The 24872-nt window shown below is 45.2% G+C and overlaps 1 protein-coding gene across 5 annotated transcripts; it reads right to left on the bottom strand.

The window, feature by feature from the left end:
• Positions 1–1026: 1026 nt before the first annotated feature.
• LOC118358120 (leucine zipper putative tumor suppressor 1-like) lies at positions 1027–23202 on the bottom strand. 5 transcript variants are annotated; one of them, XM_035735596.2, is made up of 5 exons: positions 22905–23202; positions 5135–5604; positions 3089–3931; positions 2673–2867; positions 1027–2455 (listed from the first exon to the last, which is right to left on the bottom strand). In XM_035735596.2, exons 2-5 carry the CDS (start codon positions 5480–5482, stop codon positions 1952–1954), a joined length of 1890 nt encoding a protein of 629 aa, XP_035591489.1. In that variant the 5' UTR covers positions 5483–5604; positions 22905–23202; the 3' UTR covers positions 1027–1951. The 5 variants fall into 5 exon arrangements, with proteins under 5 accessions (XP_035591489.1, XP_035591491.1, XP_035591490.1 ...); XM_035735598.2 differs by having other exon boundaries at positions 5135–5487; XM_035735597.2 differs by lacking the exon at positions 22905–23202 and adding an exon at positions 6561–6899.
• Between the last annotated feature and the right edge of the window lie 1670 nt (positions 23203–24872).

Below are 24872 nucleotides of genomic sequence, written 5' to 3'. Positions count from 1 at the left end.
AACATAGCATATACAGTAAGGTCCTTGGAGGGTAAGGAGTAACGGTAGGCTCGCCTACGCTCTTTAACAGTATATTTTCAAACTATGCCAAGCTAGAACCCTATGGACGATATCCATCCATCCAAAATACAGCCATGTTTACGCTAACTTTGTTCTATTTAAGTACTAATGTTATAGGACCAAAATACCAAAACATGTCCTTTTAGCCTGTGGTGCCTAAGATCATAAGATCATTTGTAGAACTTTATTAATTATACATGCACTTGTACATATACCAAATTGTATATAATATATATATATATTTTATTTCATAATTTATGTGTGGATTTATTGAGTGCTTTGTTATTATACATCTGCAAAACAGCTAGTTCTTCTATGACCAGAGACCATAGAAAACAGCCAGTGTCCTTCTTTTGTACGTTGCACATGTGCTTCCCCCTGCTAATTTATTCAAACCTCTTTGTGCTTGAATGTTGTCTGTCCATCAGAATCACAGCAGGATAAGGCTCCATCATCAGACTCATGAGCTTAACTGCTGTCCAATTACTGATACAGACTTTCTAACCTTTATGGTGTCATGTTGGAAAAGTAGATTTAAAAACATCCATGTGATTTGCAGAGTTCTGAGTACCCATGTATTATATATTATTTTGAGGCCTCAATGAAACTACCTGTAACCCTTACATGTATGTAAACGCTATTGCTATTCTCTCGGTGTTTGTGTTTTCATTGGCTTGCATTGCATGTCAAGCACATCAGATTAAGGTTGGAATAATGTTCTCAGCCTGGTGACCACATTGTTCCATTTACAGCCTTGTGGGCCTGTATCCTAACAATAGTCCTTCATTTGATTTCAGCCTTGATACTGTAAGCAACAATCAGGCTAGGCTGAGAGGGAACAGGATTTAGTGCCAAATGTACCTCTGTGAGATATCTGTACTAGTGAGACATTCTCAGTGTAGTGTAGGATGCACTTTGAGACAATCATGTTCTCCTAGTCCCTCTTACAATGGAATTTCATTGATATACATTCTTTATCATCTGTTTAATTAGTCCCTTTCAAACCGTAATCAGTACAACACTGCGTTGAACGTTTGTGTCCCTTATATCAAAAAATAATACTGATGATAATTCACAAAATATACATCCAGTGGTTTGACACTTAGGCAAACTCAGCTATACAGTTACTACAAAGAGTGGGGAGACTCCCGACAAAAATAAAGACTGTGACACAGGTGGCTGCACTCCTCAGCATTTGTTGCCATGCAGCTACTATATCATGTTGCAGGAGAGAGATGTGAACTCCCATACACGGGCAGATGCCAGTATCTGTGTGGGTGCTGACGAGGGCATCCTCTTGTCTCACACCCTCTGCAATATCTCTGGCCACGGTGATGCTTGGGATCAAAAAGGTTAAATAAAAATAAATTGGCTCTCATATCGCTGAGTCTCAGTGGTTGTTGTGGAGACTTGCAACATTATATGTAGGACTTGACACATGCAGAATGAATGCCTTAAGTTAACTATAGTACTGGGAAAATGCTCAAGAGGAATAAGCATTTCGTAGACTACTGTCAATTGAACATTATGGGGCGGTTTCCTGGACAAAGATTAAGCCTCGTCTTGAATGTTTTTGTTGGTCTAAGTCTAGGTTTAATCTGTTTCTGGGAATCCAACCCTATGGGTAACATAACAAAAGCTTAAAGCCTGCTTTACACGGTCATAGAGAACTACAGTGATTTTAGTAGTCAGGCCTGACCCCAATTCTGTCATATCGTGCAGCAGTATGTTAGCCAACTTAATTATCTTTAAAACGCTGCCCCTGCCAAGGCAACAATGGATCATCTGTTTTCTGGACAGATATAACAAATTATGTGTTTAATATGATTGTTTAATTACCCTGTTGTAACAGTTGATGATTTTTTCAAATTATTCTCTGTGAGTTTCTCCCTCAAATTTCCGTGGCTATCATATCCTCATAGTGTAACCCTGAGCTGTGGATGTCCACGTCGAGCTCCGGCCGACTCTCCAGCTCCACTGTGAGCTCCTGCAGGATCCTCTCCAAGTCTTGGTTCTTCTTGTGCATCTGCAGATAGTTGAGCTGAAGCTGGTTCTGGTACTTGATGACTCTGTCCTTCTCCTTGTTCCACGTCTGTCTTTCATGCTCAAAGCTGTTCAACAGCCTCTCCTGAGTTTCTCTCTCTTCCCTGAGCTCCCCTTTCAGTCTCTCCACCTCTCCCTGGAGGGAGTCAGTGCTCATGCACCCTTCTCTCCCCCCACTCTGGTCTGTCCTCTGCTGGGCCTGGGCCTCCAGTTTGGCCTTCTGCTGCTGCCTCTGTTCTTTTGCCAGGGCCAGATCCATTTTAATTCCTTTGATGTCTGTCTCTAGTATACCCACCTTTTCTCTTAGAAGATCAACCTCGTTCTTCTTGCGCTGGAGCTCATTGTGGCATACCTGAGGTGGAATAGATTAATTGTGTCATTATAAAATGCAGTTTGCCGTTCAACATGGAGGCCTAGTAGATAATGACCTAGATTCAGCATTGTCACTCACACTTAAATAATTTAGATCTGCTCACCACTAGTGCATCTTCTGTACTTCACTAAAGAAATCTATTCTGTATGTATATCATACTACCTCTGATTTTCTTTTGACAAAAGAGACCCAGTACCTCGACCTCCACGCTGCGAGAGTGTATCTTGTCCTCTTGTTCTTTGTTCTGCTGCCCCAATGTCTCCATTTTGGCCCGAGTCTCCTTCAGCGAGACCTTGAGGCTTACGATGTCATTCAGCTTGTGAGTGACATCAGCCTGGGAGTCCCTGAGATGCTGCTTCAGCAGAGAGATCTCCCCAGTCTTTTGACATACCTTGTAAAGAATGCAAAAAAAAAATTGCGTTGAATTACTGGCTGCTTTTGAGAATTTTTTTAAGTTACACTCTCTGGCCTGTGCAAACCCTGTGCAATGCATTCTCCTAGTGACCTGACCAGGACATATTTTGGGACCACTCAGTCACAACTAGGGCCCTGATTTTCATGGTAAGGCCATGTGGTCAGGAAAAATGAATGAGACATGCTGGCCAGACTCACCTCCCACTGGGTCTCCTCTAAGGTGGGCTCGAGCTGGACTTTCTCCCTCTCAAACGACCTCAGTTTGACCTCTGTCAGGTCCTTTTCCTGGGTCATCCTGGCCAGCTCATCTTGGAGCCTCTGCTTGTCCTGTTGCAGCTGACTGACCTGCAGTTGCAAGGCCTGGTGGTTCCTCACGGCCCTGTGCGAGACCTGCCTGAGCTTGGTGGAGCACTTCTGCTTCAGGCCCTCCATCTCCTCAACACAATACCTCTGCCTCTCCTCAAACAGCTGGCAAGTGTCCACCTCTTTCTCCTCAAAGCTCACCTGCAGCTCCTGCAGCTCTGTCTCACTCTCCAGCAACCTCTGCTCCAGCAGCTCAATGAGGGACTCGTCCATTGAGATGGGAGAGCGATTACAGCCTCCCATCTCCTTCAACAGAGGAATAGGCTGCTGAGTGGACGGTATGGAGACGGCATCCTTTTTAGCCTTCACTGCCCCTCCATTGCTTAGAGCTGCAGCCCTAGCACTGGCTCTAATGCCATTCCCATTGGTCCATGTAGAGCGGGGGGGCTGCAGGGGATGGGCCATGCCATGGGCTGAGCCTCCTGCACACTGAGACAATGGGCCTGTGGAAGCACTGAGGCTCCCATTGGTGCTTTGAGTAGGCAGGCTGGACATTGAATCCTGCCCAGAGTCTGAGAGGGTCACTGAAAAGGTGTCCTGTTTGGGCCCCTGGGAGTCTTTGGTCCTTTCTGGGAGAATAAGCAGGTGGGTGAGATTGTTGCGAGTCTCTGTGGAAGAGGTGCTCCTAGGGATGACTGGCTTGAAGGCTGTGGGCCGGATCAAAGCGTTCTCGGTATTCTAGAGGCAGAGGAAGGAGAGCAAATAATCAATCAGAGAACCTGTTGGTTTTAGTTTTCAACCTTCCTTTTAGCAATGGAGATGATCATGTAAGCAAATAGTGCTATCAATTAATAATCAATCATTTAGTGCTGACGAGAACAGATAACCACCCAGAAATTGGAGATTTGTACATGTAGAAGTGCAATGTAAGAATATACAGAATACATGAAACTAACATGAAACATGAGCTTATTCCATATGTCCCATCTGTGCTGTCTGGAAAGATCACCAGTTATACCCAACCTCTTCCTCCACCCTGTTGTACTGTCTGAGAAAAGATGAATTGCCCTACTCTGTGATATTAATAATGTGTTGCACTGTTTAAGTGTGAGCGTTAATCCTGTGGACTCAGCATTCCTGTCCAGTGACTTCATGCCTGGAAAGCACTTTCTCTCTTGGGGCATAAAGGCCTATTCAGAGAGCAGGACTTGGATAAGATAGCATCACTGATGACATCTTACAAACGTTACATTGCAATCTGCAGTATTTACTGATTTGAATTACTAAAATATAGCCTATCCATTCATTCTTAAGGAATATAACTTATAATGCCTCGTGAGGGCTCCTAGGTGGCGCAGCGTTCTAAAGCACAGCATCTCAGTGTTAGAGGTGTCACTACAGACCCTGGTTCAATTCCAGGCTGTATCCCAACCGGCCGTGATTGGGAGTCCCATAGGGTGGTGCACAATTGATCCAGCGTTGTCCGGGTTAGGGTTTGGCTGGGTAGGCCGTCATTGTAAATAAGAATGTGTTCTTAACTGACTTGCCTAGTTAAATAAACATTTTTTTAAATCATTGTATAAGTTTGTTTGTTTTTGCTGTCATTTTAGTCTTTCTAAATTAATAATATATAGCTTAAAATATGTTTAAAATTCCAATTTAAATCTCTTGGACTGTCAGTCCTTGCATCTAGCTCTGTCTATGACTTGGAGTGTGGTTACACACATTTGCAGTTAGGCTGAAACCCAAACTCAAAATTGTGGCTTAAGTCATCAACCTTGGTGATGATTAAAAGGTAATGTTTTTGTTTGCTATCTATTGTGCTTGTCTGATCTTGAAGTTGTGTTTGAAATTGCCTCCCTGGCTATCAATTGTACAACATAGAAATATTGACACAGGCAAGTATGTTGAGCAAGTATGTTGAGCAAGTCAGGGACTCACCTTCTCCAGTTTCCCAGACATAGGCAGCAACTTAGTTGGCACTCTACAGTCTGGTTCCGTATCAGTAAAATGTCCCTGTTCTAAAAGGTTCTCTGTTAGGATGCCTCTCTGGTGAGTCGTCCGCGGCTTGTGGCTCACTTTTATGTAAAAGAAGTCTTCACTCCTGCCTGCCTGAGAGATGGCTTTAGATGTGTTGTTGGACCCCTGTGCAAAGCTATACTTCAGTAGGCCATCCAGGCTCCGGCCTGTCTTCCGGTGATGGCCTGCATTCTTTAATTTGTACTCCGTGGCCTGACAGTGCTTGCTGTGAAGACTGTGACCTGAGACGAGGCTGCTGACGCTTCCCATGGTATCTGAGCATAAGGGAAAGCAGAATGGATGTCCTGACAACTTTAACGTATTTTGTTGAAGAGGTACTTGTAGTGCGGGAAACACTCATGACCCCAGGGAGATATTGTCAACGTTTCCATCTGAAGGGAAGAAATTGAGATTCAACTTGAGATTTTTTGTTATACTTTTCTCACTATTACTTTCGCAACAAACCATACTGTAGACATACCCTCTCTTCATCATCCCTGCCCCGGGAGATACAAGGTCCCAGATGTTGCTAGCCATGATCTCAAACCCTCCAGGGAACAGACTTAATGCCTTTCAGTTGTCACTAGTTACTAAGTAGCAGAGGTCTCCAAAGTGAATGAGATTGCCCATGGGCTCCCCAACCACCTGGTGTCCTTTCTTTAAGCATAATGTCGACAGGAACAAAAGCATGGCTCAACGGGCCAACTATAATAGTCACATTAAGTAGTACGTATCTGACAGCTAATCCGTTGCAAATCATTCTTAACACGGCGTGGCTGGCGTGGAAGACATGCATAGCTGTCACTGTTAGTGTTTTTTTTGTTCGAGTATGGTGCAAGTGCAGTTGTTTTGAATGAATAAGGAGTGTTAGTATTCCACTGTTTGTCTCTCAGGAAGAGATGAAAAAACGGACAAAACAGGCACCTAGTAAGAACTCTTCTGCTCACCTTATCTTTTCATAGAAAATGAAATAATAGCTATGTGAACAGGGACTAGAATCACAATGGACGAAACAGAATACAGCCTCTTGGTCACAGCATGTCAGAAAAAAATGTATATTTAGCTTCGTTCAGGAGAAGGATATTTTTTACATGTTTGCATTGTTTGACATGGTACTGTTTGGCGTGATACCTCACAATTTTCCTCAAATAATAGCTAATTATTGTTTTGATTTGTACCTTTTCAAGCACAGAACAATGCCAGATGCCATATGTAAACAATCTCTGACATCACCCCCCCCCCCCTCCAGCCTATCTGTCTGTCTGACATTCTTTCACAATCCCTCTCAAATTCTAGAATTCACCACCAAAATTCATCACAAGACTACAAAATATTCACATTGACTTACTGCCATGGCAAAGCATCCGTCTAGCAGACTAACGCGCAGCAATCCCTTCAGTCCTGGAAATACCACGTAGCCGTGTGTGTGTACGAGTGTGCGTCCCTGAATGATCCATTCATGCAGTGAACACACCACCACTATCACCAGCCAAGAGGGTACTATTCTGAGGGGGTGGGTCTTTCTTTGCTTTATTCAGAGGCGTCCCGGCTTTGCATAACTGACATGTAAATTCAGCTAGACGGGAGATGGGACCTTGGAAGCCCCCCAGGGAATGGGGTGTATGACATGTGCTCCTTTTACCCTGGCACACGCCGCTCAAGTGATTAACTCCTTTTCCTCACAATGGATTCTTTAAACCCCCCCGTACACCCCCAAACTCCCTCCGCCCCCTTTTCTCCATCAACTGACTGTGTAATACCCCCCCCCCTTCCCTGTTCCTCCCACACTGCCCCACATCCACTCTGAACAAACACCTCTCTGGCTGAAGAGAAATAACCCCTCTTTATCTGCTGAAGTGTGCCATTCTTTGTGTGGACTTTTGTCTGGTATTTGATTTATTCCTACTGAACAGCAAACACCATATTTGAGTGTTAAATAAATGGCTACACTTTAGAATAAGGGGCAAATTGTGCAGTAAGAGTGATTTACTGCTGAGGGCTTTGAGTTGCTCTTAGTGCTGCTGTATCAGTTTCAGCTTGCCCACTTTCTCAGCCTCTCTAGGAATATACTGTAAAAGTCAATCCTTGTTTTAGGCAAGCAGCCTAAATTGATTCAATCTTTTAACACACAAACCTTAATTGATCAACTTTTTTGGTTGATCAAGGAAATATTTTGTGCAATGTTCACAGATGGAACATTATTGATTTTAGGAATATTAATTTCAAGGGCTTTCAAACTAAATCCATTTGTTGAGATTCAACTACTGATAAACACCTGGGCACAACTGCATTAGCAGTAGGGGGATATTTCCCCCAAAATCTGTAGATAATTGCTTTCATTTTAGTCTATCATAAATATTCAAGATAATGTACATGAACTGTCTTTACTAAACCACATCTTGTATTTAGGAAGATTTTGTAATTTCATCAAGATTACATAATTGAAATATATTATACAAATCCATCTGACCCTCGGGCCTCCTAGGATCACAATAATGTAAGGCCTTCAGTCACTGGTGAACAATAGGGGGTATTTGGAGCTACATTGAGAAGGGGGTTTGGGGGAGTGATCTCTTTGCTTGAGTGTGTGCATAGTGAGGGGGAGGGTTTGCTACACGTGCCCCCACCAAGCCACAGCTGACCAGCCTGACACAAAAGCCTGCCACACAGCGGACCAGCTGACACTGAGACACACAGTGACACGTGTAGCCAATCCATTACCTCATAGGCGAGAGCAGGGACATACAGGGCAGGATTTATACCTGTCCCACAAGGAACGAGCTGCTCTGCTCTGCTGTACCTCTTTAGCAAGCGGTCCTGTTTCGTACCTCACCCTTATGCTGGAAACCTCTGCTAAAGAGGTACAGTAGAGCAATTTGTGATTGTTTATACCGATCTAAAACTACTCTTAAATCCGTGATGCTAGACACAAGCGGTAAAATGTCAGAGGAAGTCCCGACTGGTGCACATGGAAATATCTTTGATTTGTCTCTATGACATTCAGAAGCTGAGCTATGACCTAGTCAAGGAGTCTAAGAAATTGGAAATAATCTTCTACAATGTGTGACTCTGTCACTAATCCATTTTTTAGTATTTTTATATAACCTTTATTTAACTAGGCAAGTCAGATAATTAAGAACAAATTGTTATTTACAATGACGGCCTACCAAAAGGCAAAAGGCCTCCTGCGGGGACAGGGGGCCTGGGATTTAAAAAAAAAAAAAAAATGTAATATCAACGTAGGACAAAACACACATCCCAATAAGAGAGACAACACAACACTACATAAGGAAAGACCTAAGATAACAACATAGCAAGGCAGCAACACAACATGGGAGCAGCGCAAAACATGCCACAAACATTATTGGGCACAGTCAACAATTGATTAAATCACTTTCTGTAAAAATAGAATATGTGCTGTATAATTAAATTGATGGTTGACATAAATTATCATATTATGATAAATTATCATATTTGGTAGCAGAATAACATTTTATTTTCCTTATCCATTATTATTATCATTAAATAGCCTACCTGAAAGATTTAATGAGTATTGGTAAACTTCGTACAATTGCAGAAAATGAGCTTCAAAACAAACATTTTCTTAGGTCCCTTAATTTTCTTAGGGGGGAGGTGGTAGGGTGGGGGGTCATGAAATTTTGTGTCACACAGCCCAATGTTATTTTCGGTAGAATTGTGGTTAGGCCCCATCGTGGTGCGTAAACTGCGAATAGATGGACTGAGAAGACATAATTATAAAGCGTTTATAGCCTCAAGTCCTCTCAGTCATGACACAGCCATATTCCAAACTCGCATATACAGTTGAAGTCGGAAGTTTACATACACTTAGGTTGGAGTCATTAAAACTAGTTTTTCAACCACTTCACAACTTTCTTGTTAACAAAACTATAGTTTTGTCAAGTCTGTTAGGACATCTACTTTGTGCATGACACAAGTCATTTTTCAAACAATTGTTTACAAACATATTATTTCACTGATTTATTCACTGTATCACAATTCCAGTGGGTCAGAAGTTTACATACACTAAGTTGACTGTGCCTTTAAACAGCTTGGAAAATTCCAGAAAATGATGTAATGGCTTTAGAAACTTCTGATAGTGTCACGTTCTGACCTTAGTTATTTTGTTATGTCTTTGTTTTAGTATGGTCAGGGTGTGATTTGGGTGGGTTGTCTATGTTCCTTTTGTGGTGTTTTTGTGTTTGGCCTGGTATGGTTCTCAATCAGAGGCAGGTGTCGTAAGTTGTCTCTGATTGAGAATCATACTTAGGTAGCCTTTTCCCACCTGTGTGGTGTGGGTGATTATGTTCTGTTGAGTGTTCGTATTCTGCACCAGACAGAACTGTTTTGTTCGTTCACTTTGTTGTTTTTGTTCAGTGTTCAATTTCTTTATTAAAAATATGGACACTTACCACTCTGCGCATTGGTCCTCATCTTCTTCCACCGACGACCGTTACAGAATCACCCACCAACCAAGGATCAAGCAGCGTGGTAACGGGAAGCAGCAGAAATCTAAAGACTCCATGAGATTCTGGACGGCAAGGGACCCTGGGCACAGGCTGGGGAATATCGCCGCCCCAAAGCAGAGCTGGAGGCAGCGAAAGCTGAGCGGCGGTGGAATGAAGAGGCAGCACGACAGTGCGGCTGGGACGAGAGGCAGCCCCAAAAAGTTATTGGGGGGGGGGCACACGGGGAGTGTGGCTAAGTCAGGTAGGAGACCTGAGCCAACTCCCCGTGCTTACCGTGGAGAGAGGTGGACCAGGCAGGCACCGTGTTATGCCGTGAGGCGCACAGTGTCCCCGGTGTGCAGGCATAGCCCGGTGCGTTACAGCGCAGTGCCTCGTATCGGCCGGGCTAGAGTGGACATCGAGCCAGGTGCCATGAAACCGGCTCAGCGCATCTGGTCTCCAGTGCGTCTCCTCGGGCCGGGGTACATGGCACCAGCCCTACGCATGGTGACCCCGGTTCCCCAGCATAGCCCAGTGCGGTCTATTCCACCTCGCCGCACTGGCCTGGCTACGGGGAGTATCCAGCCAGGTAGGGTTGTGCAGGCTCTGTGATCGAGACCTCCAGTGCGCCTCCACGGTCCAGTCTATCCGGTGCCTCCTCCACGCACCAGGCCTCCGTTGGCAGCCCCCCGCACCATGCTGTCTCTCGGTCTCCTCCCTACAGGTGCTCCCGCCTGCTCAGTGCTGCCAGAGTCTCCCGTCTGTCCTGAGCTGCCAGAGTCTCCCGTCTGTCCTGAGCTGCCAGAGTCTCCCGTCTGTCCTGAGCTGCCAGAGTCTCCCGTCTGTCCTGAGCTGCTAGTCTCCCGTCTGTCCTGAGCTGCCAGAGTCTCCCGTCTGTCCTGAGCTGCTAGTCTCCCGTCTGTCCTGAGCTGCTAGTCTCCCGTCTGTCCTGAGCTGCTAGTCTCCCATCTGTCCTGAGCTGCTAGTCTCCCATCTGTCCTGAGCTGCTAGTCTCCCGTCTGTCCTGAGCTGCTAGTCTCCCGTCTGTCCTGAGCTGCTAGTCTCCCGTCTGTCCTGAGCTGCTAGTCTCCCGTCTGTCCTGTGCTGCCAGTCTCCCGTCTGTCCTGAGCTGTTAGTCTCCCGTCTGTCCTGAGCTGCTAGTCTCCCATCTGTCCTGAGCTGCCAGAGTCTCCCGACTGTCCTGAGCTGCCAGAGTCTCCCGTCTGTCCAGAGCTGCCAGAGTCTCCCGTCTGTCCTGAGCTGCCAGAGTCTCCCATCTGTCCAGAGCTGCTAGTCTCCCGTCTGTCCTGAGCTGCCAGAGTCTCCCGTCTCTCCTGAGCTTGCCAAAGTCTCCCGTCTGTCCTGAGCTGCCAGTCTCCCGTCTGTCCTGAGCTGCCAGGGTCTCCCGTCTGTCCTGAGCTGCCAGGGTCTCCCGTCTGTCCTGAGCTGCCAGAGTCTCCCGTCTGTCCTGAGCTGCCAGGGTCTCCCGTCTGTCCTGAGCTGCCAGGGTCTCCCGTCTGTCCTGAGCTACCAGGGTCTCCCGTCTGTCCTGAGCTACCAGGGTCTCCCGTCTGTCCTGAGCTACCAGGGTCTCCCGTCTGTCCTGAGCTACCAGGGTCTCCCGTCTGTCCTGAGCTGCCAGAGTCGCCCATCTGGCCTGAGCTGCCAGAGCCGCCCGTTACTCCGGTGATGTCGGAATCGCTCTTCACTCCAGAGCTGCCGGAATCGCCCGTCACTCCGGCGCTGCCAGAACCGCCCTTCACTCCGGAGCTGCCGGAGTCACCCGCCTGTCCTGAGCTGCCAGAGTCTCCCGTCTGTCCAGAGCTGCCAGAGTCTCCCGTCTGTCCAGAGCTGCCAGAGTCTCCCGTCTGTCCTGAGCTGCCAGAGTCTCCCGTCTGTCCTGAGCTGCCAGAGTCTCCCGTCTGTCCTGAGCTGCTAGTCTCCCGTCTGTCCTGAGCTGCCAGAGTCTCCCGTCTGTCCTGAGCTGCCAGAGTCTCCCGTCTGTCCTGAGCTGCCAGTCTCCCGTCTGTCCTGAGCTGCCAGTCTCCCGTCTGTCCTGAGCTGCCAGGGTCTCCCGTCTGTCCTGAGCTGCCAGAGTCTCCCGTCTGTCCTGAGCTGCCAGGGTCTCCCGTCTGTCCTGAGCTACCAGGGTCTCCCGTCTGTCCTGAGCTACCAGGGTCTCCCGTCTGTCCTGAGCTACCAGGGTCTCCCGTCTGTCCTGAGCTGCCAGGGTCTCCCATCTGGCCTGAGCTGCCAGAGCCGCCCATCCGGCCTGATGCTGGAATCGCCCTTCACTCCAGAGATGCCGGAATCGCCCGTCACTCCGGCGCTGCCAGAATCGCCCTTCACTCCGGAGCTGCCGGAGTCACCCGCCTGTCCTGAGCTGCCAGAGTCGCCCGTCTGTCCTGAGCTGTCAGAGCCGCCCGTTACTCCGGTGCTGCCGGAATCGCCCTTCACTCCGGAGCTGCCGGAGTCTCCCACCTGTCCGGTGCTGCCGGAATCTCCCATCCATTCGGGACCCGTTGCTAGGGTCCCCAGTCCGAGGTTGGCGGCGAGGGTCGGGCGCTCTAAAGAGGCCATAGAGGCAGGTAAAGAGGCCGGCAAAGACTATGGTGGAGTGGGGTCCACGTACCGCGCCAGAGCCACCACCGCAGACAGACACCCACCCAGACCCTCCCCTATAGGTTCAGGTTTTGCGGCCGGAGTGTCACGTTCTGACCTTAGTTATTTTGTTATGACTTTGTTTTAGTATGGTCAGGGCGTGATTTGGGTGGGTTGTCTATGTTCCTTTTGTGGTGTTTTTGTGTTTGGCCTGGTATGGTTCTCAATTACATTTACATTTACATTTAAGTCATTTAGCAGACGCTCTTATCCAGAGTGACTTACAAATTGGTGCATTCACCTTATGAGATCCAGTGGAACAGTCACTTTACAATAGTGCATCTAAATCTTAAAAGGGGGGGGGGTGAGAAGGATTACTTATCCTATCCTAGGTATTCCTTAAAGAGGTGGGGTTTCAGGTGTCTCCGGAAGGTGATGATTGACTCCGCTGTACTGGCGTCGTGAGGGAGTTTGTTCCACCATTGGGGTCCAGAGCAGCGAACAGTTTTGACTGGGCTGAGCGAGAACTGTACTTCCTCAGTGGTAGGGAGGCGAGCAGGCCAGAGGTGGATGAACGCAGTGCCCTTGTTTGGGTGTAGGGCCTGATCAGAGCCTGGAGGTACTGAGGTGCCGTTCCCCTCACAGCTCCGTAGGCAAGCACCATGGTCTTGTAGCGGATGCGAGCTTCAACTGGAAGCCAGTGGAGAGAGCGGAGGAGCGGGGTGACGTGAGAGAACTTGGGAAGGTTGAACACCAGACGGGCTGCGGCGTTCTGGATGAGTTGTAGGGGTTTAATGGCACAGGCAGGGAGCCCAGCCAACAGCGAGTTGCAGTAATCCAGACGGGAGATGACAAGTGCCTGGATTAGGACCTGCGCCGCTTCCTGTGTGAGGCAGGGTCGTACCCTGCGGATGTTGTAGAGCATGAACCTACAGGAACGGGCCACCGCCTTGATGTTAGTTGAGAACGACAGGGTGTTGTCCAGGATTACGCCAAGGTTCTTAGCGCTCTGGGAGGAGGACACAATGGAGTTGTCAACCGTGATGGCGAGATCATGGAACGGGCAGTCCTTCCCCGGGAGGAAGAGCAGCTCCGTCTTGCCGAGGTTCAGCTTGAGGTGGTGATCCGTCATCCACACTGATATGTCTGCCAGACATGCAGAGATGCGATTCGCCACCTGGTCATCAGAAGGGGGAAAGGAGAAGATTAATTGTGTGTCGTCTGCATAGCAATGATAGGAGAGACCATGTGAGGTTATGACAGAGCCAAGTGACTTGGTGTATAGCGAGAATAGGAGAGGGCCTAGAACAGAGCCCTGGGGGACACCAGTGGTGAGAGCGCGTGGTGAGGAGACAGATTCTCGCCACGCCACCTGGTAGGAGCGACCTGTCAGGTAGGACGCAATCCAAGCGTGGGCCGCGGCGGAGATGCCCAACTCGGAGAGGGTGGAGAGGAGGATCTGATGGTTCACAGTATCGAAGGCAGCCGATAGGTCTAGAAGGATGAGAGCAGAGGAGAGAGAGTTAGCTTTAGCAGTGCGGAGCGCCTCCGTGATACAGAGAAGAGCAGTCTCAGTTGAATGACTAGTCTTGAAACCTGACTGATTTGGATCAAGAAGGTCATTCTGAGAGAGATAGCGGGAGAGCTGGCCAAGGACGGCACGTTCAAGAGTTTTGGAGAGAAAAGAAAGAAGGGATACTGGTCTGTAGTTGTTGACATCGGAGGGATTGTAGTTTTTTTCAGAAGGGGTGCAACTCTGAAGACGGAAGGGACGTAGCCAGCGGTCAGGGATGAGTTGATGAGCGAGGTGAGGTAAGGGAGAAGGTCTCCGGAAATGGTCTGGAGAAGAGAGGAGGGGATAGGGTCAAGCGGGCAGGTTGTTGGGCGGCCGGCCGTCACAAGACGCGAGATTTCATCTGGAGAGAGAGGGGAGAAAGAGGTCAGAGCACAGGGTAGGGCAGTGTGAGCAGAACCAGCGGTGTCGTTTTACTTAGCAAACGAGGATCGGATGTCGTCGACCTTCTTTTCAAAATGGTTGACGAAGTCATCTGCAGAGAGGGAGGAGGGGGGGGGGAGGATTCAGGAGGGAGGAGAAGGTGGCAAAGAGCTTCCTAGGGTTAGAGGCAGAAGCTTGGAATTTAGAGTGGTAGAAAGTGGCTTTAGCAGCATAGACAGAAGAGGAAAATGTAGAGAAGAGGGAGCGAAAGGATGCCAGGTCCGCAGGGAGGCGAGTTTTCCTCCATTTCCGCTCGGGCTGCCCGGAGCCCTGTTCTGTGAGCTCGCAATGAGTCATCGAGCCACGGAGCGGGAGGGGAGGACCGAGCCGGCCTGGAGGATAGGGGGCATAGACAGTCAAAGGATGCAGAAAGGGAGGAGAGGAGGGTTGAGGAGGCAGAATCAGGAGATAGGTTGGAGAAGGTTTGAGCAGAGGGAAGAGATGATAGGATGGAAGAGGAGAGAGTAGCGGGGGAGAGAGAGAGAGCGAAGGTTGGGACGGCGCGATACCATCCGAGTAGGGGCAGTGTGGGAAGTGTTGGATGAGAGCGAGAGGGAAAAGGATACAAGGTAGTGGTCGGAGACTTGGAGGGGAGTTGCAATGAGGTTAGTGGAAGAACAGCATCTAGTAAAGATGAGGTTGAGCGTATTGCCTGCCTTGTGAGTAGGGGGGAAGGTGAGAGGGTGAGGTCAAAAGAGGAGAGGAGTGGAAAGAAGGAGGCAGAGAGGAATGAGTCAAAGGTAGACGTGGGGAGGTTAAAGTCGCCCAGAACTGTGAGAGGTGAGCCGTCCTCAGGAAAGGAGCTTATCAAGGCATCAAGCTCATTGATGAACTCTCCGAGGGAACCTGGAGGGCGATAAATGATAAGGATGTTAAGCTTGAAAGGGCTGGTAACTGTGACAGCATGGAATTCAAAGGAGGCGATAGACAGATGGGTAAGGGGAGAAAGAGAGAATGACCACTTGGGAGAGATGAGGATCCCGGTGCCACCACCCCGCTGACCAGAAGCTCTCGGGGTGTGTGTCGTTAGTTGTCTCTGATTGAGAATCATACTTAGGTAGCCTTTTTCCACCTGTGTGGTGTGGGTGATTATGTTCTGTTGAGTGTTCGTATTCTGCACCAGACAGAACTGTTTTGTTCATTCACTTTGTTGTTTTTGTTCAGTGTTCAATTTCTTTATTACAAATATGGACACTTATCACGCTGCGCATTGGTCCTCACCTTCTTCCACCGACGACCGTTACAGATAGGCTAATTGACATTAATTGAGTCAATTGGAGGTGTACCTGTGGGTGTACTGTATTTCAAGGCCAACCTTTAAACTCAGTTCCTCTTTGCTTGACATCATGGGAAAATCAAAAGAAATCAGCCAAGACCTCAGAAAAAAAATTGTAGACCTCCACACGTCTGGTTCATCCTTGGGAGTAATTTCAAAACGCCTGAAGGTACCACGTTCATCTGTACAAACAATAGTACGCAAGTATAAACACCATGGGACCACACAGCCATCATACCGCTCAGGAAGGAGATGCGTTCTGTCTCCTAGAGATGAACGTACTTTGGTGCGAAACGTGAAAATCAATCCCAGAACTACAGCAAAGGACCCCGTGAAGATGCTGGAGGAAACAGGTACAAAGTATCTATATCCATAGTAAAAATGAGTCCTATATCGACATAACCTGAAAGGCCGCTCAGCAAGGAAGAAGCAACTGCTCCAAAACCGCCATAAAAAAGCCAGACTATGGTTTGCAACTGCACATGGGGACAAAGATCGTACTTTTGGAGAAATGTCCTCTGGTTTGATGAAACAAAAATAGAACTGTTTGGCCATAATGACCATCAATATGTTTGGAGGAAAAAGGGGGTGGTTTGCAAGCCGAAGAACACCATCCCAACTGTGAAACACGGGGATGGCAGCATCATGGTCTTGGGGTGCTTTGCTGCAGGAGGGACTGGTAGATGGCATCATGGGGGTAGGAAAACTGTGGATATATTGAAGCAACATCTCAATACATCAGTCAGGAAGTTAAAGCTTGATCGCAAATGGGTCTTCTAAATGGACAATGACCGCAAGTATACTTCCAAAGTTGTGGCAAAATGGCTTAAGGACAACAAAGTCAAGGTATTGGAGTGGCCATCCCAAAGAACCGTGACCTCAATCCTATAGAAAATGTGTGGGCAGAACTGAAAAAGCATGTGCGATCAAGGAGGCCTCCAAACCTGACTCAGTTACACCAGCCTTGTCAGGAGGAATGGACCAAAATTCACCCAACTTACTGTAGAAAGCTTGTGGAAGGCTACCCGAAGCGTTTGACCCAAGTTAAACAATTTAAAGGCAATGCTACCAAGTACTAATTGAGTGTATGTAAACTTCTGACCCACTGGAAATGTGATGAAAGAAATTAAAGCTGAAATAAATCATCCTCTCTAGTATTATTCTGACATTTCACATTCTTAAAATAAAGTGGTGATCCTATCTGACCTAAAACAGGGATTTTTTACAAGGATTAAATGTCAGGAATTGTGAAAAACTGAGTTTAAATGTATTTGGCTAAGGTGTATGTAAACTTCTGACTTCAACTGTGGATTGTGAGTGTGTGTATGTGTGTGTGAATGTGAGACACCAAAAAGGACAACAAAATCCTTTCCAGGGTTTGATGAGGTGAATAATTGAAAAGGAAGGCCCTGTCTCTATATTAAGGATTCTCCTCACGTAGCTTGACATTGTTCCTTGGGCATTGTGTGGCCAAGTTGAAAGTAAGAGTTATCTTCGTTAAACTAAATGACACTCTGCTGGGAATGATGAGACAAGCATCGATCTGTCACTTTCCCTCTTATTCTCCTGCTATCCATCCATCCAGGCTGTACATGCCCTAGTGTGATTTCTCCTCAGAGCATACAATGGCAGCTAATTGGATAATCCACTTAGTACATTGGTGAGGAGGCTGTGAGTGAATGACCCCTCAGCTCTGAATAGGGAATCGCACACGCTCATTCCTACTGCCATTGAGGGAAGAGAGAGAGTTTTTGTGTGGCTGTATGCGAGTGAGTGATATCAATGAAAATGTCAACAGTATGTTTGAAGTGAGTATGGGTATTTTGTAGGCTACCCTGAGTGCCCTTCAATCAATCATTTTGAGTGGTGGAGGAAAGGGCCTTGTGTGGATGGGGGGGGGGGAAGTTAAATGACTGGTTGTGGTGAAGTGAGCATGTGCTAGTCATTAATGAAACATCATTGCTTTTCATTAAGGTAAGAAACAGCCAGGTCCGTTTTAATGAAGGCCTATCTCTGAAATTAGAATGCTTGCCTGATGCGATTCAACCCTTTCGAATTAGACATTAGGCCGACAAACAATAAACCGTTACTCTACAAAGGTGATGCTCATTCTATTTATTTGCATTTCTGGGGTGCCCGGTGATAACATTCTGAAAGGCATTTGCATAAGCCTAGCAGCTGGGCTCCGTACAAGGAGAAACGTGTTTTAAATTGCATCCAAATGGTACCCTTAATTAATGACCAGGCCAAATAAAGTATGTTTGTAAGTGACAAGGCTTTATGCCTAATGTATTATTACATATCCTTACTGAGCCACACTATTGACATTCTACATCGATTATTGCTCTCTGATGTCTGTACACTTAATGTTCCTGAGTACTGAAGTGGCTGGAATCTATCCAAAAACTATTTTAGAGAGTTGTGTGCGTCGTACATTAGATGCTACAGATCAGTAGCCTCTCCGTAATCATAAAATATTTACTTCTTAGGCTTTTATCTCTGAGTCAGACTAAAAATTCAAGTTTAAAAGCAAGGCAGCAAATAGCAGTGTTTGTCTACCTTTATCGAAAAGTGAAACTGTAGAGACCCATACTACTTGCATCCACTTACAGATAAGTAGTAACTTTCGAAGTAAGTTCAGTAGGTAAAAGTATCTCTGGGCCTAACCTTCTTCAATAATGTAGGACCACAGATAGAAAGCTTGTGAACCCCCCCAAAAAATTAGAAGCCCCCCAAAAGTGACAAGAGTGTCTTCTGAGCTACATTAGAGGGGAAGTGAATTTAGCGCCAAACTTTCCAGCCTGGCCTCAAAGATACAGTGCTTCTACACCTGCATTGCTTGCTGTTTGGGGTTTTAGGCTGGGTTTCTGTACAGCACTTTGAGATATCAGCTGATGTACGAAGGGCTATATAAATACTTTTGATTTGATTTGAGTATATGAAACATACTTACTATATGCATTTATGTCTCAAAGTCTAGTTACTTGAAACAGAAACGAAAGTATGGAGGTTGGTTGGGGTGGGTGTATACGGCGACCGTCTAGCAATCCAAAGGTTGCGTGTTTGAGTCACGTCGGGGACAACTGTAGCATTTTAGTTCATCCTTCCCCTAACCCTTATTCTAACCTTAACTCAATTCACATAACCTGCTACAAAAACTCTCCTAACCTTTGTTGTTTTGTTCTCCTAACCACTAACGTTAATTCTCCCTGTAATTCTTCTTTGTTGTTGATGCAACATGCAAAAAAGTCTACCAAGACATATGATAAGTTACATCATCCAATTTGTATGATATTATACATCCTCTATGTCGTATGATATTGTACGACCGCTATTTAATTCATAATGTAACGTAATGTAATATATCATACAAAATGGAGGGAACAGATTTACATACCAAATCTTATGAATTTCCATGAAACCAGGTTGAACATGCAAATCACAATTGTCTAATTAACAGTTTGAATAAAAGTTTAGGTATTGGAGAAATAAAATCTGTAAGTGATAAAAGACATGAACCAGTGGGGTCTGGAGTTTTTCTTGGTCATATGTTGTGGTCAGAAAAACAAACACCTGACACTAGACATAAGGTATGAGGTATGAATTTGAGAGTGGTTACATTTCTTCCATCCTACCCAATAACTTTATGTGGTGAGGCTGCTGTTGGGCTAAAATACAAATTCCAGATTGTGGCTTTAAGACTCATTCCGGAGCTTAGAACTAGTGTGCAAGGTTGACATTAGCCATTGATTGTGCAGCCGACATTTGAGGAATTCATGTACAGTTGAAGTCGGATGTTTACATACACCTTAGCCAAATACATTTAAACTTTTCCCAATTCCTGACATTTAATCAGAGTAAAGATTTCCTGTCATAGGTCAGTTAGGATCACCACTTTATTTTAAGAATGTGAAATGTCAGAATAATAGTAGAGATAATTATTTATTTCAGCTTTTAGTTCTTTCATCACATTCCCAGTGGGTCAGAAGTTTACATATACTTAATTAGTATTTGGTAGCATTGCCTTTAAATTGATTAACTTGGGTCAAACGTTTTGGGTAGCCTTCCACAAGCTTCCCACAGTAAGTTGGGTGAATTTTGGTCCATTCCTCCTGACAGAGCTTGTGTAACTGAGTCAGGTTTGTAGGCCTCCTTGCTCACACATGCTTTTTCAGTTCTGCCCACAAATTCCTATAGATTTGAGGTCAGGGCTTTGTGATGGCCACTCCAATACCTTGACTGTGTTGTCCTTAAGCCATTTTTCCACAACTTTGTCCATTTTGTCCATTTGCGACCACGCTATTATCTTCCTGACTGATGTAGATTGAGATTTTGATTCAAATTTACATCCAAATCATTTTCCTTCCCACATGATGCCATCTATTTTGTGAAGTGCACCAGCCCCTTCTGCAGCAAAGCAACCACACAACATGATGCTGACACCCCCGTGCATCACTGTTGGGATGGTGCTCTTCGGCTTGCAAGCCTCCCCCTTTTTCCTCCAAACATAACAATGGCATTATGGCCAAACAGTTATATTTTTGTTTCATCAGACCAGAGGTAATTTCTCCAAAAAGTACAATCTTTGTCCCCATGTGCAGTTGCAATCCGTAGTCTGGCTTTTTTATGGCGGTTTTGGAGTAGTGTCTTCTTCCTTGCTGAGCGGCCTTTCAGGTTATGTGGATATAGGACTCATTTTACTGTGGATATAGATACTTTTGTACCTGTTTCCTCCAGCATCTTCACAAGGTCCTTTGCTGTTGTTCTGGGATTGATTTGCACTCTTCGCACCAAAGTACGTTCATCTCTAGGAGACAGAGATGAACATAATATTGTTTGTACAGATGAATGTGGTACCTTCAGGCATTTGGAAATTGCTCCCAAGGATGAACCAGACTTGTGGAGGTCTATAATTCTGTTTTGGCTGATTTCTCTTGTTTTTCCCATGATGTCAAGCCAAGAGGCACTGAGTTTGAAGGTAGGCCTTGAAATACATATGCAGATAAACCTCCAATTGACTCAAATTATGCCAATTAGTGTATCAGAAGCTTCTAAAGCCATGACATCATTTTCTGGTATTTTCCAAGCTGTTTAAAAGGCACAGTCAACTTAGTGTATGTAAACTTCTGACCCACTGGAATTGTGATACAGTGAATTATATATATATATTTTTTAAATAATCTGTTTGTAAACAATTGTTTGAAAAATTACTTGTCATGCACAAAGTAGATGTCCTAACTGACTTACCAAAACTATAATTTGTGGAGTGGTTGAAAAACAAGTTTCAATGACTCCAACCTAAGTGTATGTAAACTTCTGACTTCAACTGTATTACCTAAATTACCCCGTAGAACGCCTCACTATTGTTATTTTACTGCTGCTCTTTAATTATTCGTTTTTTTTTGCTTATCTATTTTTTACTTAACACTAAGTTTTCTTAAAACTGCATTGCAGTAAAATAACATTTTATCTTATTTGGGGAGTTTCTCCCATTCTTCTCAGCAGATCCTCAAGCTCTTTCAAGTTGGATGGGGAGCATCACTACACAGCAATTTTCAGTTCTCTACAGAGATTTTAGATCAGGTTCAAGTCCGGGTTCTGGCTGGGCCACACAAGGACATTCAGAGGCTTGTCCTGAAGCCACTCCTGCGTTGTCTTGGCTGTGCATAGGGTCATTGTCCTGTTGGAAGGTGAACCTACTCCCCAGTCTGAGGTCCTGATTACTCTGGAGCAGGTTTTCATCAATGATCTCTCATTGGATGCCTTTTAAGCAGGCTGTCATTTTCCTTTTACTGAGGAGTGGCTTCCGTCTGACCACTCTACCATAAAGTCCTGATTGGTGGAGTGCTGCTGAAATGATTGTCCTTCTAGTTCTCCCATCTCCACAGATGAACTCTGGAGCACTGTCAGAGGGACCATTGGGTTCTTGGTCACCTCCCTGACCAAGGCCCTTCTCCCCCGATTACTCAGTTTGGCCGGGCCGCCAGCTTAAGGAAGAGTCTTGGTGGTACCAAACTTCTTCCATTTAAGAATGATGGAGGTCACTGTGTTCTTGCAGACCTTCAATCTGGTAACCTTTCCCCAGATCTGTGCCTCGACACAATCCTGTCTCGGAGCTCTACGGACAATTGAATCGTCCTCATGGCTTGGTTTTTACTCTGACATGCACTGTCAACTGTGGGACCTTCTATATAGACAGGTGTGTGCCTTTCCAAATCATGTCTAATCAATTGAATTTACCACAGGTGGACTCCAATCAAGTTGTAGACACATCTCAAAGATGATCAATGGAAACAGGATGCATCTGAGCTCAGTTTTGAATCTCATAGCAAAGGGGCTGAATACTTACGTAACATTTATAAAAACCTGTTTTTGCTTTGTAGATTGATTTTTATTTTATTCTATCCATTTTAGAATAGGGCTGTAACGTGACAAAATGTGGGAAAAGTCAAGTGGTCTGAATACTTTCCCGAATGTACCGTACATTAGATTTGGGGGTGGGGAAGCAAATATGTGTACTCATTCGCTTCAATAACATCCCTACATTAGCATCGCTGAACCAAGCCTCATATACAGATGCTGTATTTGGGTATCTGGGCCAGTTATTTTGAGAGCCTCTTTAGCAGGCCATGACAATTTTAATGGTTAGTCTGAAGAGATTGCAGATTGGATATAAAAGAAATACAGTTCCGCTCTGCTCTCCAAAGCCTGTCTTCTCCAGTTTTTATACACCCACACGTTTCTGTACTCCTTTTGATTTCTACAATGCATGTCTATGCAGGTACACAGTTTATACAATCTCTCATCTTGTCACCAGATCTGTCTGCAGGTTTCAACACATAATGTACACAATGGTCACAATGTTTTTGTGGTTATAGCAGTGCACACCAATTTCCTTGTTTGATGTACACTGGGGAGGTCTGTTGTCTATTAGAGACTAATTACAAGCTGTTGAAAAGCTGTAGTCTGAAACAGTATATTGCTACATATTATATTGCACTTGATAGTGTTTAGAGACAGCAGTGGAATGCTAACACCTCAGTTAGGTCTGACGCGCATGTACTCCAGAGAGTTGTTCTTTAGAAACAAGCTAAACACCTCCACAAAAAGACAAAGTTTTCTACTCTTTATTTGTTAAAATTAAGGTTCTTCTTCAATCATAGACAACAAAACATTTGCTCTAACTACAGTAAAACCTTGCAGAGTCAGAACACACTCACATGCTCAACTTCTTTCTGCTGCCTTTCCGTTACTTCCCAGCATGTTTACCCTGGGCTAGTCATCGATATGAACCACTTGTACCAAGTCACATCCAGTTTAGCAGGCATAACATTTGAGCCTTAGGTGACCTACCTCCATTACTGAGTGCTGAGCTACTTTCCCGGGTCTGCCTCTTCCATGTGGAGGATAGCTTGCACTGCTGAGTGGGACACAAAGGGGCAATGTCTCGTTTTATGTTTGTGTTTATTTTTCTTTGTCCTCTAAGCCCGTTTTTGTCTCTCCATACTGTGTGTTCACTTCATCCCATCTCCCAGGAATGGAGCGCTGTCACCCTCCCACAGAAATACATAGCTACTCTTTTGCTATCTTCCTCTTTCTACTTCTCCTTTCTCCTTGTTCCTTCCCTCTTTAACTCCCTCCCACTGTCCCTTTCTCTACCACTCACTCACCCTTTTTCTTGCTCACTCCTATCTCCTCCTCTCACTCTCCCGTCATCCTATCTATTGAGCGGTATTTCTCCACTCTGCTTTCTGCACCCCTCCCTCTTCCTCTTTCAGCTCTCCCTCTATCTGCTCTCTCTCTTTCTCTCTCTCTCGCTCACTCTATCTCCCCCTCCTTGGCACTCAGCCACAATATTCTGTTATCCATCATAACTCCACTGCCTGTGTATACCCACATACCATCAGCCCACTGTTCTTATTGGATGGCTCCACACTCTTCTAAAGCTTTTCCGAGGCACGGTGTGCATGTGTGTCTGTTTCAGTGTGCACAATGCTGGTTTTGTAATTCAACCCACTGTGCCATAAACATTTCGAATCTATGTTGATTTACTCCACGTTATTAATACAGAGGAGCAGGCAAATCAATTATAAAACACTAACAACTTAGTATGTAACAGCTTACACAATGTCTCTACTGTATTTATTTGACAGTTTGTGAATACTCAAAATAATTGTGTGCTGAAAACAGGTTGGTTTTAGATGAAAGTTCAACTCTGACAGTGCTCTGGGGCTGATGATATGACTCATCCTCTGTTTCTCCCTGGTCTGAGCGCTCCCTGTTTAGCTCCTGAGGATTAAACCTGCTTCACTGGTTCGTCCAGCCCTGCTCAATAATTCACACAGGGATATATTTTGGTTCATAACAGTTATGTAACAGATGCATTAATGATCAGCTGGATGCAGGTTAGAACTCCGGCTGTGGTGTTGGAGGAAGACGCATTCCAAACCTGTCATAGTAGCTCTCCTTAGATGCATTAAAAGTGACCTTTCTGTTAAAATGGATGTCCCTCCTTTACTATTTTCCCCTAATTGGAGTAAACTAATGGACAATAATTCTTAGGATTACACTTCAAGCTTATACTGTACATTCTACATACATTTCACGGACAGTATATTTTACACAAGTTATATTTTGTCTGAAGACCATCCAGTTTTGATTTCTAGCTGCCATATATATTTTTCCACTGTGCTGTGATGTTTCACAAAAGTTCTGAACCTTTCTATGCTCGTAGTTTCTGCAGATTGTAAATGAAAGATAGACACCTTTGCTAAGAGTATTAATTTATTATTGATTGATTGACTATGATTATCAAATCCCTCGTTAGTGTTATTTGCAGAGTTAGCTCTAAGTAAATGTTGCATTTTTTCAGCCATTCCTGAATCTGTGACCACAAACAAGCTACACATATGTGCGGTACCAAAACAAGTGATCTAATGATTGTCTCTTGGCAGCAAAATTTGCAGCACTTGTTGTATCCCCCAAATATATATAATATTCTATTGGTTGCAAGAATTTTGTATAATATTATCAATTGAAAAACTTTAAGTTTTGAATCTGGTGTCGTTTAGTGTGTCAGTTCATGGAATCGGTACATCGAAAATATCCTCCCAACTATTTTGTAACCTGTATGGTGCAGCTGTGATTTTTTTGGTCCTTAAATGAGACTTGTATATGTTTTTATTATCAGAATTTTCTTTAGCCAGTTTTGGTCTTTAATGCTGGGCCAACAGATAGAAAAGGTCCATATATTTTTGTTAACTGCATGTGTGACGTATTTATGATATAACTTACAAAGATTTTACAGTTTTACTTTTTTTT

This window comes from Oncorhynchus keta, chromosome 25, assembly GCF_023373465.1.
Source record: "Oncorhynchus keta strain PuntledgeMale-10-30-2019 chromosome 25, Oket_V2, whole genome shotgun sequence".
Classification (NCBI taxonomy): domain Eukaryota; kingdom Metazoa; phylum Chordata; class Actinopteri; order Salmoniformes; family Salmonidae; genus Oncorhynchus; species Oncorhynchus keta.
This window is presented reverse-complemented; position numbering and strand designations above follow the sequence as displayed.

Coding starts and splice junctions, on each gene's coding strand:
- LOC118358120 (XM_035735596.2), bottom strand. CDS start 5,482: ATGGGAAGCGTCAGCAGCCTCGTCTCAGGTCACAGTCTTCACAGCAAG. Junction 3,932..5,134: donor TGTCTGGGAAACTGGAGAAG/GTGAGTCCCTGA, acceptor CTCTGCCTCTAG/AATACCGAGAACGCTTTGAT. Junction 2,868..3,088: donor TAGAGGAGACCCAGTGGGAG/GTGAGTCTGGCC, acceptor ATTCTTTACAAG/GTATGTCAAAAGACTGGGGA.